The sequence below is a fragment of the Rana temporaria genome, chromosome 5, assembly GCF_905171775.1.
Source record: "Rana temporaria chromosome 5, aRanTem1.1, whole genome shotgun sequence".
Taxonomy (NCBI): Eukaryota; Metazoa; Chordata; class Amphibia; order Anura; family Ranidae; genus Rana; species Rana temporaria.
The window spans coordinates 6,654,855-6,671,289 of record NC_053493.1 but is presented as its reverse complement, the minus strand read 5'-3'; the positions used below and the strand labels follow the sequence as shown (position 1 = coordinate 6,671,289).

General features: G+C 47.6%; 1 protein-coding gene across 4 annotated transcripts in view; it reads right to left on the bottom strand.

Moving 5' to 3' along the window:
- Positions 1 to 16,435, bottom strand: part of LOC120939771 (ubiquitin carboxyl-terminal hydrolase CYLD-like) — a 69,931-nt gene that overhangs the window by 16,782 nt on the left and 36,714 nt on the right. For all 4 annotated transcript variants that reach the window (XM_040352119.1, XM_040352122.1, XM_040352120.1 and 1 more), the window contains exons 7-11: positions 14,228 to 14,390; positions 10,906 to 11,041; positions 6,998 to 7,108; positions 3,426 to 3,517; positions 2,133 to 2,199 (exon numbers count right to left, since the gene is read on the bottom strand). In XM_040352119.1, the coding sequence (XP_040208053.1) occupies positions 2,133 to 2,199; positions 3,426 to 3,517; positions 6,998 to 7,108; positions 10,906 to 11,041; positions 14,228 to 14,390 (569 nt within the window). The remainder of the gene's footprint in view (positions 1 to 2,132; positions 2,200 to 3,425; positions 3,518 to 6,997; positions 7,109 to 10,905; positions 11,042 to 14,227; positions 14,391 to 16,435) is intronic.

Sequence of the window (16,435 nt, the reverse complement as noted above, 5' to 3'; positions counted from 1 at the left end):
TCCCTGTCCTGTGCGAGGGCGTGTGTCCCCTTCCTGTGCTAGGGCGTGTCCCTGTCCTGTGTGAGGGCGTGCCCCTGTCCTGTGTGAGGGCGCGTGTCCCCGTCCTGTGCGAGGGCGTGTCCCTGTCCTGTGCGAGGGCGTGTGTCCCCTTCCTGTGCGAGGGCGTGTCCCTGTCCTGTGCGAGGGCGTGTGTCCGTCCTGTGCGAGGGCGTGTGTCCCTGTCCTGTGCGAGGGCGTGTCTCCCTGTCCTGTGCGAGGGCGTGTCTCCCTGTCCTGTGCGAGGGCGTGTCTCCCTGTCCTGTGCGAGGGCGTGTGTCCCTGTCCTGTGCGAGGGCGTGTGTCCCTGTCCTGTGCGAGGGCGTGTCCCTGTCCTGTGCGAGGGCGTGTGTCCCTGTCCTGTGCGAGGGCGTGTGTCCCTGTCCTGTACGAGAGCGTGTGTCCCTGTCCTGTACGAGAGCGTGTGTCCCTGTCCTGTGCGAGGGCGTGTCCCTGTCCTGTGCGAGGGCGTGTGTCCCTGTCCTGTGCGAGGGCGTGTGTCCCTGTCCTGTGCGAGGGCGTGTGTCCCTGTCCTGTGCGAGGGCGTGTGTCCCTGTCCTGTGCGAGGGCGTGTGTCCCTGTCCTGTGCGAGGGCGTGTGTCCCTGTCCTGTGCGAGGGCGTGTGTCCCTGTCCTGTGCGAGGGCGTGTGTCCCTGTCCTGTGCGAGGGCGTGTGTCCCTGTCCTGTGCGAGGGCGTGTGTCCCTGTCCTGTGCGAGGGCGTGTGTCCCTGTCCTGTGCGAGGGCGTGTGTCCCTGTCCTGTGCGAGAGCGTGTGTCCCTGTCCTGTGCGAGAGCGTGTGTCCCTGTCCTGTGCGAGAGCGTGTGTCACTGTCCTGTGTGAGGGCGTGTCCCTGTCCTGTGTGAGGGCGTGTCCCTGTCCTGTGTGAGGGTGTGTGTCCCTTTCCTGTGCGAGGGCGTGTCCCTGCCCTGTGCGAGGGCGCGTCCCTGTCCTGTGCGAGGGCGCGTCCCTGTCCTGTGCGAGGGCGTGTGTCCCTGTCCTGTGCGAGGGCGTGTGTCCCTGTCCTGTGCGAGGGCGCGTGTCCCTGTCCTGTGCGAGGGCGCGTGTCCCTGTCCTGTGCGAGGGCGCGTGTCCCTGTCCTGTGCGAGGGCGTGTCCCTGTCCTGTGCGAGGGCGCGTGTCCCTGTCCTGTGCGAGGGCGCGTGTCCCTGTCCTGTGCGAGGGCGCGTGTCCCTGTCCTGTGCGAGGGCGCGTGTCCCTGTCCTGTGCGAGGGCGCGTGTCCCTGTCCTGTGCGAGGGCGCGTGTCCCTGTCCTGTGCGAGGGCGCGTGTCCCTGTCCTGTGCGAGGGCGCGTGTCCCTGTCCTGTGCGAGGGCGCGTGTCCCTGTCCTGTGCGAGGGCGCGCGTCCCTGTCCTGTGCGAGGGCGTGTGTCCCTGTCCTCTGCGAGGGCGGGAAGGGCGCGCGTCTCTGTCCTGTGGGAGGGCGTGTGTCCCTGTCCTGTGCGAGGGCGTGTCCCTGTCCTGTGCGAGGGCGTGTCCCTGTCCTGTGCGAGGGCGTGTCCCTGTCCTGTGCGAGGGCGTGTCCCTGTCCTGTGCGAGGGCGTGTGTCCCTGTCCTGTGCGAGGGCGTGTGTCCCTGTCCCGCGGGCCTTGTGATTAACACCTGTGGCGTATAGGGAAGAGATAAGAGTAGAACACAGGTGTCAAACACAAGGCCCGCGGGCCGAATCTGGCCCTCCAGGCCATTTCATGTGGCCCTCGCATCCCCCTTGTCTTTTCATGTGGCCTTCACCTGGTCTTAGCATTCAGCAGCAGATAGGACAAGACCAGGGGCGGACCAACAACTCATGGGGCCCCCGGGAAACAGGAGATTATGGGGCCCCAGGCAATAGATTATTGTGTGGGGGAGGGGGGGATGGAATTGTGAAAGAGAGCGTAACAGACACTCGACTTACACAACTGCAGCCAGCAACCCTACCGGGAAAGACACAGTCCGGTCTGAATAATGTGTCCGGGTTTCAGGAGGTCTGAAACCCGGACGCACGATTCCAAACCCCCGAACTGTCCCCGGGTGAATCCCGGACAGGTGCCAACCCTATTGCCATCTGAGCCCCCCCGAGAATAGAGGAAGATCACTTACTGCAGCTTCAGCAGAGGGTCGGCTCTGAGGATTCGCTGTGTGATCAGGTTCAGGAACTCCTCCGGGTCTGAGAGTCAAAAGAAAAAAAAAATACAAATATCAGAATTTCTTTAGCAATGATAATACAGACTGCACAGTGCTGACGAGGAATAAATATGGGACATCAAAATGAGAACTTTATAGAACAGGGGGAGGCGTCTCATCACATATCCCAGAAATAAGGAGATCATGTGACAATGGGGAAGAAAGACATGATTTGCATAACTCCGCCCACTGGAACAAGGCATCGTCCTCCTATTTCTGGGAATATGTGATGAAAAAAAAGGCATGTGACCATCACTGTGCTGAGTTCCCGGGTCTGTACACCTGCTGTGCCCATTATGAGGAGTTCCCACCATCCCTGTGCTGAGTTCCCGGGTCTGTATACCCGCTGTGCCCATTATGAGGGGTTCCCACCATCCCTGTGCTGAGTTCCCGGGTCTGTATACCCGCTGTGCCCATTATGAGGGGTTCCCACCATCCCTGTGCTGAGTTCCCGGGTCTGTACCCCGCTGTGCCCATTATGAGGGGTTCCCACCATCCCTGTGCTGAGTTCCTGGGTCTGTACACCTGCTGTGCCCATTATGAGGGGTTCCCACCATCCCTGTGCTGAGTTCCCGGGTCTGTACACCCGCTGTGCCCATTATGAGGGGTTCCCACCATCCCTGTGCTGAGTTCCCGGGTCTGTACACCCGCTGTGCCCATTATGAGGGGTTCCCACCATCCCTGTGCTGAGTTCCCGGGTCTGTACACCCGCTGTGCCCATTATGAGGGGTTCCCACCATCCCTGTGCTGAGTTCCCGGGTCTGTACACCCGCTGTGCCCCATTATGAGGGGTTCCCACCATCCCTGCGCTGAGTTCTCGGGTCTGTGCACCCGCTGTGCCCCATTATGAGGTGTTCCCACCATCCCTGCGCTGAGTTCTCGGGTCTGTACACCCGCTGTGCCCATTATGAGGGGTTCCCACCATCCCTGCGCTGAGTTCTCGGGTCTGTGCACCCGCTGTGCCCCATTATGAGGGGTTCCCACCATCCCTGTGCTGAGTTCCCGGGTCTGTACACCCGCTGTGCCCATTATGAGGGGTTCCCACCATCCCTGTGCTGAGTTCCCGGGTCTGTACACCCGCTGTGCCCATTATGAGGGGTTCCCACCATCCCTGTGCTGAGTTCCCGGGTCTGTACACCCGCTGTGCCCATTATGAGGTGTTCCCACCATCCCTGCGCTGAGTTCTCGGGTTTGTAGTGATAGGGGTACCTTTCTCCGAGGTGGTGAAGCTGGGGCACTGACTCTCCTGCATCAATTGATGGCGCAGCATCATCACGCTGTCCGCAGAGACGTAGCCGATCCTGCCAGGGACAGCAGTTTGTTAGCAGCGATCATCACCGGTATCATTCCATTATATATATATTTTCTATTTTGCATTTCTAATATTAAAGCAGAACGTCAATCAGATGTAAAAACAGCGGCAAGATCATCAAAATCATGAATTCCATACAAAAAAAAACTGCAGCCAATATAAATGATCTTCATATCAGCTCCCCGTCACTGGGGTGGAAAGCCTGAACTAGGTGTCCAAGTGCTTAGCACTTCCGCCTGGCAGCACCGGGGGGCGCCGGTCCGCATCCCAACCACAGCACTATCTACAGTATATGGAGTTTCCAGGTTCTCCCTGTGCGGGTTTCCTCCGGGTCCTCCGGTTTCCTCCCACCCTCCAAAGACATGCTGGGAGGTGATTTGGCCCCTATGTATGAATGTGAGTTGGGGGCCTCAGATTGTGAGCTCCTCGGGGGCCCCAATCACACCTCAGCGTTTTGTAGCTTGGAGCCCCAAAAAACGTTCTGGAGCTCAAATAATAAATAGAAAAAACTAAACCCCAATATTGACCCCCTAATCCCCAATATTGACCCCAAACCCCAATATTGACCCCCTAATCCCCATGCATATTATTTGCACCTAATCTTAACATTAAACCCTAACCCTTAGGCTTCATTTCCACTGGCGTTTTTACAGCCACTGTTGTTAGCCTTTTTTACAGCTTAAAAACGCCTGTCCATGTTTATTTAAAAATGCCGCGGTCGCGTTTTTGAGCGTTTTTTAACGTCTGGCGTTTTTACAGCTCTACTCTGGAGCTTCAGAACGCCCTGGTCCTGCGTTTTTTTTACAGCTCAAAAACGCCTATGCCATTTGCAGCTCAAAAACGCCTATGTGGGCATGATGCCATAGAATAACATGGACAGGCGTTTTTAAGCTGTAAAAACGCCAGTGGAAATGAAGCCAATATTAACCCCCTAATCCTAATATTGACCCCTAATCCTAATATAAACCCAGAACTTTAATATTATCTCACACTCCTAAAATTGACCCCTAACCTGAATATTAACACCTAATCCCACCACCTAACCCGAATAAACCCTAATCCTAATATTGACCCCTAACCCCAACATTAACCCCTAATCCTAATATTGACCCTTATTCTTATATTGACCCCTAATCCTAACATTAACCCCTAATCCCAACCCTAATATTAACCCCTAATCCTAATATTGACCCCTAATCCTAACATTAACCCCTAATCCCAATCCCTAACCCTAAAATTAACCCCTAATCCTAACCCTAACCCTAACATTAACCCCCTAATCCCAACCCCATGCATATTATTTGCACCTAATCTTAACATTAAGCCCTAATCCTTATACTGGCACCTAATTCCAACCCTAATATTGACCCCCAATCCTAATATTAACCCCTAATCCCACCACCTAACCCTAATAATAAACCATAATCCTAAAATTGAACCCCAACACTAACATTAACCCCTAACCCTAATAATGACCCTTAATCTTAACATTAAACCCTAATCCTAGCCACTAACCCTAATATTAACTCCTAATCCTAACAACTCCTAATCCCAACACCTAACCCGAATATTAACCCCTAACCCAAATATTGACCCCTGACTCTACTATTGACCCCTAATCCCAACATTAACCCCTAATCCCAATATTGACCCCTAATCCCAATATTGACCCCTAATCCCAATATTGACCCCGAATCCTCACCCCTAATCCCAACATTAACCCCTAATTCCAACACCCAACCCTAATATTAACCCCTATCCCTAATATTGACCCCTAATCCTCACCCCTAATCCTAACATTAACCCCTAATTCCAACACCTAACCCTAATATTGACCCCTAACTCTAATATTGACCCCTAATCCCAACCCTAATATTGACCTCTAACCCTAACATCGACCCCTAATCCTCACCCCTAACAGTAACCCCTAATCCCAACCCCTAACCCTAATCCTAATATTGACCCCTAACCCCAACATTAACCCCTAATCCTAATATTGACCCTTATTCTTAACATTAAGCCCTAACCCTAATATTTACCCTCAATCCTTATACTGACCCCTAATCCTAACAACCCCTAATCCCAACCCCTAAACCTAATATTAACCCCTAATCCTCACCCCTAATCCCAACACCCAACCCTAGTATTAACCCCTAATCCTAACATTAACCCCTAATCCCAACACCCAACCCTAATATTAAACCTAAACCCTAAAATTGACCATTAATCCTAACCCTAACATTAACCCCCATGCATATTATTTGCACCTAATCTTAACATTAAGCCCTAATCCTTATACTGGCACCTAATTCCAACCCTAATATTGACCCCCTAACCCTAATATTAACCCCTAATCCCACCACCTAACCCTAATAATAAACCATAATCCTAATATTGAACCCCAACACTAACATTAACCCCTAACCCTAATAATGACCCTTAATCTTAACATTAAACCCTAATCCTAGCCACTAATCCTAACATTAACCCCTAATCCCAACACCTAACCCGAATATTAACCCTAATCCTAATATTGACCCCTAATCCCAACATTAACCCCTAATCTCAACACCAAACCCTAATATTGACCCCTAATCCTCAACCCTAATCCCAACATTAACCCCTAATCCCAACCCTAATATTGACCCCTAACCCTAATATTGACCCCTAATCCTCACCCCTAACCCTAATATTGACCCCTAATTCTCACCCCTAATCCCAACACCCAACCCTAATATTGACCCCTAATCCTCACCCCTAATCTCAACATTAACCTCTAATCCCAACACCCAACCCTAATATTAACCCCTAACCCTAATATTGACCCCGACCCTACTATTGACCCCTAATCCTAACATTAACCCCTAATCCCAACACCCAACCCTAATATTAACCCCCAACCCTAATATTGATCCCTAATCCTCACCCCTAACCCTAATATTGACAGCTAATTATCAACCCTAACATTAACCCCTAATCCCAACACCCAACCCTAATATTGACCCCCAACCCTAATATTGACCCCTAACCCTAATATTGACCCCTAATTCTCACCCCTAACCCTAACATTAACCCCTAATCCCAACACCCAACCCTAATATTAACCCCTAATCCTAATATTGACTCCTAACCCCAATATTGACCCATAATCCTAACCCTAAAAATAACCACACCTAAATCACACCTACCTCCTGTGGTTGGAGATCTGCTGTAAAATTAGACCCCTCCCCCCCATCTTCCTCCTGAGGACCGGTCTGCAGCATAGTGAAGTCAGGGGGTCAGCTGTTCTGGGATGGAGACGAATGAGAGATCGGGTCAAATCTTACAGCAGAAGATCTCCAAATAGCCTCCATAGAGGTAAATGTAATTTAGAGCTTTACAGTGAACTCCCCCGAGGGGCCGGAGGATGGATCTTCATGAGGTCCTTCTTCTGATCCTGCCATCGGGATATAACTGTGGGTGGTCTCACTTGCGCAGAGGGTTGACGATCTCCTCTCGGAGGGTCCTCTGGATCTCTTTGTCTGGGTGGGATGCCGGTTTGAAGAGTAGAGAGTCCAACGCTGAGCTACAGGAGAAGAGGCTGCAGGGAGGAGACAGAGGAGGAGGAAACCATTACAGGGGGAAATGCAGAGAGAGGAGGAGGAGGAAACCATTACAGGGGGAAATGCAGAGAGAGGAGGAGGAGGAAACCATTACAGGGGGAAATGCAGACAGAGGAGGAGGAAACCATTACAGGGGGAAATGCAGACAGAGGAGGAGGAAACCATTACAGATGGAAATGCAGACAGAGGAGGAGGAAACCATTACAGGGGGAAATGCAGACAGAGGAGGAGGAAACCATTACAGGGGGAAATGCAGACAGAGGAGGAGGAAACCATTACAGGGGGAAATTCAGAGAGAGGAGGAGGAAACCATTACAGAGGGAAATGTAGACAGAGGAGGAGGAAACCATTACAGGGGGAAATGCAGAGAGAGGAGGAGGAAACCATTACAGGGGGAAATGCAGAGAGATTTCTGGGAGATTTGGATAGAGAAAGGAGAAGGTTACGGCTGTCATGTTTTACTGATGTCTGTCCTCCCTCCCCTCCAGTCCTGCACAAGTTGTAGCGGCTCCTCTTCTGGACTGAAAAGGACTTCTTCTGATATCACTGCACACTGTGAGCTTCTCACCATGTGCATCAGAAGCTGCAGCAAGTCAAATAGAGCCCCGCCCCATTTCCTGGCTAGAGGATCTTCAGCATCACCTAGTCCAGACGTTTCCAAACTCCCAGGGGGGGGGGGAGATGTGGCCCCTTGCTTGCTTTTATACACCCTTGGAGTGCAATTTTATTCACTGACACCAATGAAAGGCACAAGTCCTTCCAAAGGCACCAATGATGGGGCACAGTTCCTCCCAGTGACACCAACAATGGGGCCCAATGGCACCAATGATGAGGGACAATTCCTCCCAGTGACACCAACAATGGGGCCCAATGGCACCAATGATAGGGGACAATTCCTCCCAGTGACACCAACAATGGGGCCCAAAGAAACCAATGATGGGGCACAATTCCTCCCAATGACACCAATGATGGGGGGATAGTTTGCTCTCACTGACACTGCGACATTTTGTAAACGAGGTATGCCTAGGAACGCCCACTTCCAGACTGCTATCTAACTAATTTAGGCATTTTAATATTAACCACTTAAGCCCCGGACCATTATGCAGCTAAAGGACCTGGCCCCTTTTTGCGATTCGGCACTGCGTCGCTTTAACTGACGATTGCGCGGTCGTGCGACGTGGCTCCCAAACAAAATTGGCGTCCTTTTTTCCCCACAAATAGAGATTTCTTTTGGTGGTATTTGATCACCTCTGCGGTTTTTATTTTTTGCGCTATAAACAAAAATAGAGCGACAATTTTGAAAAAAATGCAATATTTTTTACTTTTTGCTATAATAAATGTCCCTCAAAAATATATAAAAAAATATTTTTTTCCTCAGTTTAGGCCGATACGTATTCTTCTACAGATTTTTTTGTAAAAAAAAAACAAACCAAAAAAATTGCAATAAGCGTTTATCGATTGGTTTGCGCAAAATTTATAGCGTTTACAAAATAGGGGATAGTTTTATGGCATTTTTATTAATATTTTTTTTTTTTACTACGAATGGCGGCGATCAGCGATTTTTTTCGTGACTGCGACATTATGGTGGACACTTCAGACAATTTTGACACATTTTTGGGACCATTGTCATTTTCACAGCAAAAAATGCTATAAAAATGCACTGATTACTGTGAAAATGACAATTGCAGTTTAGGAGTTTACCACTAGGGGGCGCTGTAGGGTTTAAGTGTGACCTCATATGCGTTTCTAACTGTAGGGGGGCGGGGCTGGACATGTGACGTCATTGATCGTCTTTCCCTATATCAGGGAACAGACGATCAGTGACATTGCCACAGAGAAGAACGGGGAAGGTGTGTTTCCACTCACCTCTCCCCGTTCTTCAGCTCCGGGGACCAATCGCGGGACACCGGCGGCGATCGGTCCGCGGGCGCGGTCACGCAAGACCAACAGCTGGGCACTTAAAGGGGACGTACCCTTACGTGATTGTGCCCAGCCGTGCCATTCTGCCGACATATATTGGCGATAGGCGGTCCTTAACATAACTCCTCCCAAGAGCCAGTCCTCTGCTTGCATCAGGACTGAGGGCTCTTAGGAGAAGTACTGAGGCCGGGTGCTGTGATGTTTTCAGGAAGTTATGTACAGTACCCTGCCGCCCGTTCCGAACCCCCCCCCCCCCCCCCTGCTCAAGTGAAAAAATTTATAAACAAGGAATAATATATGAATAAATAGATGTAAAATAAATACACAAATAACTAAAAATCACCATAAATAGGTAAAACTTATTAATAATATATGAATAATAATTAACCTCTAACCTTGAAAAAATATTAAATACATTATTAATAATAATAATAAAATAACAATTAACACCCAAACTCGAAAAAAAAATACAATAATAATAATAATAATCATCATTTCTTTTGTGTTAGGGTGTTTAGTTATTTATTATTATTATTATTATTTTTTAAAGGGGTAAGGGTTAAAGTTAAGGGTTAATTATTTATTTTTACTTAGTATTAATTGATTGAATACATTTTTTATTTATTTTACATTGATTTATTATTATTCATATTATAACAATTCAATAATATATATATATATATATATATATATATATATATATATATATATATATAATATTATTATTGAATTGTTATAATATGAATAATAATAATAATAAATTAATAAATAAACGTAAAATAAATACACAAATAAAAAATGTATTCAATCATAAATTTTTTTTTTTTTCAATCAATAAATAACTAAACACCCAAACACAAAAGAAATGATGATTATTATTATTGTATTTTTTTTTCGAGTTTGGGTGTGAATTGTTATTTTATTATTATTATTAATAATGTATTTGATATTTTTTTAAGGGTAGAGGTTAATTATTATTCATTTATTATTAATTAATTTTACTTATTTATGGTGATTTTTAGTTATTTGTGTATTTATTTTACGTTTATTAATTTATTATTATTATTCATATTATAACAATTCAATAATAATAATAATAATAATATTTTATCTATGTATGTGTATATATATATATATATATATATATATATATATATATATATATATATATATATATATATATATATATATATATATATATATATATAATATATATATAATTTGTTTAAAAATCAGTCTTTTTTGTTGTGTTGGCAGCTAATACATACGCACGAGAGGTTGGTGCAATATTAATTTTTTTTCCAATAATAATAATAATAAATAAAATAATAATAAATAACTCTAATACTAACCCCTAATCTAAACTGAACTCAAACCTCTTACCCTAACGAAAAAACATTATAATAAGTAATTAACATTAATAAAAGCTTAAATACCTAGCAACAAATGATGCAACAGATAATAGGTTTCTCTATTGCCTAATAGAAAAAAAAAATTGCCAAAGCCCAAAAACGATTGCATACAAATGCGCAATTCGCGCAAAAAAAAACTCCACGTAAAGACGTTACGCTCAGGTGCGAATTTAGATTATTTCTCTTGTACTTCCTTGTCTGAGGTCTGGACAATAAAGCCTGACGAAGGCTCCAACTTTTCCCTACTCAATCCCAAAAAAATAAATAAATAAATAAAAAATAAATAAAAAAATAGCTTTTTTGCTGTGCTCTCTACATTAAAGCAAACCCATAGAAAGCAAAAAAATATATAAAAAAAATCCAAAGAAATATAAAAAAATGGATAAAATTACAGTCCCACCCCTGAGGAGCCCCTGAGTTGCCAAGACCCTGCCACTAGATACCTGAAGAGGGCAGCATCCATGTAGCACGAGTTACAGTGGCCTTGTATCCCCTTCATATCACCTTGTAAAATATCCACAGCGGAACTTCCCGTCAGCGGGGGGACCTTCCCGGGGATCCGGTAACCTTCCTCTCTATCTGGAAACAAAGCAAAGAGAAAGAGAGACTTTGGAACATTCAATAAAATTATTCATGCTATTTAAAAAAAAAAAAAAAAATCACCACCACCACAAAATCCAGAGCAATTGCCAGTAAGTGTGTTCCACTGGAACGTTGACTTTACGGATCGAATGTTTTGTGAGCTGCACATGTGGAGACAGACGTAGGGGCGCCGCCACCTTCTCAGTCCTCAGCTCCACCCGGCGCTCAGACTTCGAGGCGGCTGATGTCTCTGTATATGATAAACCACTGGAGGAAAAGACGGCACTCTGGAGAACATCAAACCGCGGTCTTCCTTTAGTGAAATGATAGCTGTAAAACAGCCAACGCGTTTTGGCCGTCGGGCCACTCGATCTCCGGAAGATTTACCCCCCACCCCCTCCCCCCCCCCCCATGACCAGGCTATTTTTTGCGATACAGAGCTGCGTTACTTTAACTGACAATTGCGAGATGTGCACCCAAACAAAATTGGCGTCCTTTTTTCCCCACAAATAGAGCTTTCTTTTGGTGGTATTTGATCACCTCTGCGGTTTTTATTTTTTTGCGCTATAAACAAAAAAAGAGCGACAATTTTGAAAAAAAATTATATTTAAAACTTTTTGCTATAATAAATATCCCAAATAAAAAAAAATTACTTCAGCAGTTTAGGCCAATATAAATTCTTCTACATATTTCTGGTAAAAAAAAACAAAAAAACAAAAAACGCAATTAGCTAGATTCAGATACAGTTACGCCGGCGTATCAGTAGACTCTGCCGTCGTAACTCGGAATCTACGCCGTCGGAAATTTAAGCGTATTCTGGAAACCAGATACGCTTAAATTAGGCTAAGATACGAGCGGCGTAAGTCTCCTGCGCCGTCGTATCTTAGGGTGTATATTTACGCTGGTCGCTAGGTGGCGCTTCCGTTGAGTTCGGCGTAGAATATGCAAATGACTAGATACGCCGATTCAGAAACGTACGTGCGCCCAGCGCATTTGTTTACGTAGGCTTTTTCCAGCGTAAAGTTAGTCGAACAAATAGCTGGCCTAGTCAATGTTAAGTATGGCCGTCGTTCCCGCGTCGAAATTTGAAAATTTTACGTCAATTGCACAAGTCGTGCGTGAATGGGGCTGGACATAATTTACGTTCACGTCGAAACCAATACGTCCTTGCGGCGTACTTTGGAGCAATGCACACTGGGATATGTACACGGACGGCGCATGCGTCAATCATGTCAGGTCACTAGTTATTAACATAAAACACGCCCCCCCTGTTCCACATTTGAATTAGGCGCGCTTAGGCCGGCCCATTTACGCTACGCCGCCGTAACTTATGAGGCAAGTGCTTTGTGAATACAGCACTTGCCTCTCTGACTTACGGTGGCGTAGCGTATATGCCATACGCTACGCCGGCTCACAGTTATGCCTGTCTCTCTGAATCCAGCTAAGAAAGTGTATATTTATTGGGGATGGTTTTATGGCATTTTTATTATTCGTTTTATTTTTTACTAGTAGTGGTGGCGATCTACGGTTTTTAGCAGGACTGCGACACTGCGGTGGACATATCTGACACATCTGACACTTTTTTTGGGACCAGTGACAATTATACAGCGATCAGAGCTAAAAACAGCCACTGATTACTGTATAAATGTCACTGGCAGGTTAACATTAGGGGGGGCGATCAAGGGGTTAAATGTGTTCCCTGGCAGGTGTTTTTAACTGTGGGGGGAGGGGACTGACTGGGAGTAAAGAGAGATCGCTGTTCCTGATCACTGGGAACAGCAGATCTCTCTCTCTCCTCCCCTGACAGAATAGGGATCTGTCTCTTTACATTGACAGATCCCCGTTCCATCTCTGTAAGGAGCGATCGTGGGTGGCCGGCGGACATTGTGACCGCCGGCCACAGGCATCGGCTCTGGCGTCGCACACACGCCTCCTAGGTGTCTTAAAGCGGCTGACGTACATGCCCAGGCAAGCAGTTAATGAACACACATTCACCTGTCCCAGGGTCCAGCGATGGGGCTGCGCAATATAATATTTTTTTTTTTGGGGGGGGGGGGGTACCCAGTGTTGACATGCCAAATGTGGCATAGGAAGAGGGTGCTTAAAGCAGAACTTCCTTTTAGGGTGGAGCTCCAGTTTAAATGATTAATCATGGCCATGATTAAGGCCTGATGGACGAAACGCGTTGGGGTTTTACAGCTGTTATTCACCTGCCAAATGCCTCTGAAAAGCGATTCACAGGGATCCATTTTTCAGAGGGGCAGCAATGGGCGGCCCTTGGCACAGGTCAGTTGCCATTGCTTCCTCTTCATTAGAAGATTAAGGCCCAGATTCACATAGACTTACGACGGCGTATCTCCAGATACGCCGTCGTAAGTCCGAATGGCCGCCGTCGTATCTATGCGCCTGATTCATAGAATCAGTTACGCAAAGATTTGGCCAAGATACGAGCGGCGTAAGTCTCCTACGCCGTCGTATCTTGGGTTGCAATAATTACGCTGGCCGCTAGGTGGCGCTTCCTTGATTTCCGCGTCGAATATGTAAATGAGCAAGATACGCCGATTCACGAACGTACCTACATACGCCCGTCGCAATTAGTTACGCCGTTTACGTAAGACATACGCCGGCGTAAAGATAAAGCTGGGCTCTAGGTGGCGCAGCCCATGCAAAGTATGGACGTCGGAACAAGCCTATCTTTTTACGTCGTTTGCGTAAGTCGTACGCGAATAGGGCTGTGCGTAAGTTACGTTCACGTCACAGGCATTGAGCCGACATATCTTCGGGCGTAAATACGACGTGATACTGCGCATGCGCCGTTCGTTCGGCCATGCATCTACATGGGGTCAAGCCTCATTTAAATACAACACGCCCCCTACCAGCCTACTTTGAATTACGCGCGCTTACGCCGGGCCCATTTACGCTACGCCGCCGTAACTTAGGACGCAAGTGCTTTGTGATTACAGCACTTGCCACTTTAAGTTGCGGCGGCGTATCGTAAATACGGTACGCTACGCCCGCGCAACGTAGAGCGCCCGTATGTGAATCCGGGCCTAAATGTTCCTATAGTGCCCCATAGGAGCTGTGATTGTTTTAAGTTATAAGGTGATCATGTGAAGTGACAATCTTGGTAAAAAAAAGTTGTTTTTTTTTGGCTCCACCCCTGAGGAGATTAGAGTAACTCACTGTGCCCCTCAACCTCCAGGCTCTTTGGCTCACAGTCTTTGCTAGCCAGGAAGCGGGTGTCCGGCTGGCAGGCTTTCAGCTTGACAAAAATTCCTCGTTTCGGGCCGCAGCAAAAATAGCGGCGCCCCTGCCAGCAGCCATCGGTGCAACCTTTATCTTCTTCCTGTGGAGTCAAAAACAGACGTAAGTGATCAGAGAACGGCCTATCGTAAAAGAGCGTTCATAGGACATTATTATTGCATTGGTTCTGAGCCATCACATGACATCATCACACACACATGTGTCTCTCTGTATTGGTTCTAGAGTCTGGAGGTTGGAGGGGCACAGTGAGTTACTCACAACTCCTCAGGGGTGGGGCCAAAAAAAATAAAAAATACCAGTGGAAGAAATGAATTTCCCAAGATTGTCACCACATGATCGTCATTCCTAATGCAGCAGCGGCTGGTAACGTTTTAGGATGTGGGGGGCGCCAGACCCTGCCCTTCCTTTTTAGCCCCACCCCTTATAGAATTCACCCACCATACGTTCCCTGTATTCTACCCATATTGTCAGGAGTATACAGCCCGGCACCACAGATACGGTATACAGCCCAGCCTCACAGATACGGTATACAGCCCAGCCTCATAGATACGGTATACAGCCCAGCACCACAGATACGGTATACAGCCCAGCACCACAGATACGGTATACAGCCCAGCACCACAGATACGGTATACAGCCCGGCACCACAGATACGGTATACAGCCCAGCCTCACAGATACGGTATACAGCCCAGCATCACAGATACGGTATACAGCCCAGCACCACAGATACAGTATACAGCCCAGCATCACAGATACGGTATACAGCCCAGCACCACAGATACGGTATACAGCCCAGCACCACAGATACGGTATACAGCCCAGCACCACATATACGGTATACAGCCCAGCACCACAGATACGGTATACAGCCCAGCACCACAGATACGGTATACAGCCCAGCACCACAGATACGGTATACAGCCCAGCACCACAGATACGGTATACAGCCCAGCACCACAGATACGGTATACAGCCCAGCACCACAGATACGGTATACAGCCCAGCACCACAGATACGGTATACAGCCCAGCATCACAGATACGGTATACAGCCCAGCACCACAGATACGGTATACAGCCCAGCACCACAGATACGGTATACAGCTCAGCATCACAGATACGGTATACAGCCCGGCACCACAGATACAGTATACAGCCCAGCACCACAGATACGGTATACAGCTCAGCATCACAGATACGGTATACAGCCCGGCACCACAGATACGGTATACAGCCCAGCCTCACAGATACGGTATACAGCCCAGCACCACAGATACGGTATACAGCCCAGCCTCACAGATACGGTATACAGCCCAGCCTCACAGATACGGTATACAGCCCAGCCTCACAGATATGGTATACAGCTCTGCACCACAGATACGGTATACAGCCCAGCACCACAGATACGGTATACAGCCCAGCACCACAGATACGGTATACAGCCCAGCACCACAGATACGGTATACAGCCCAGCACCACAGATACGGTATACAGCCCAGCACCACAGATACGGTATACAGCCAGGCACCACAGATACGGTATACAGCCAAGCACCACAGATACGGTATACAGCCCAGCCTCACAGATAAGGTATACAGCCCAGCCTCACAGATAAGGTATACAGCCCAGCCTCACAGATAAGGTATACAGCCCAGCACCACAGATACGGTATACAACCCAGCACCACAGATACGGTATACAGCCCAGCACCACAGATACGGTATACAGCCCAGCCTCACAGATAAGATATACAGCCCAGCCTCACAGATAAGGTATACAGCCCAGCCTCACAGATACGGTATACAGCCCAGCACCACAGATACGGTATACAGCACAGCACCACAGATACGGTATACAGCCCGGCATCACAGATACGGTATACAGCCCAGCACCACAGATACGGTATACAGCCCAGCATCACAGATACGGTATACAGCCCAGACTCACAGATACGGTATACAGCCCAGCACCACAGATACGGTATACAGCCCGGCACCACAGATACGGTATACAGCCAAGCACCACAGATACGGTATACAGCCCAGCACCACAGATAGGGTATACAGCCCAGCACCACAGATACGGTATACAGCCCGGCACCACAGATACGCTATACAGCCCAGCAC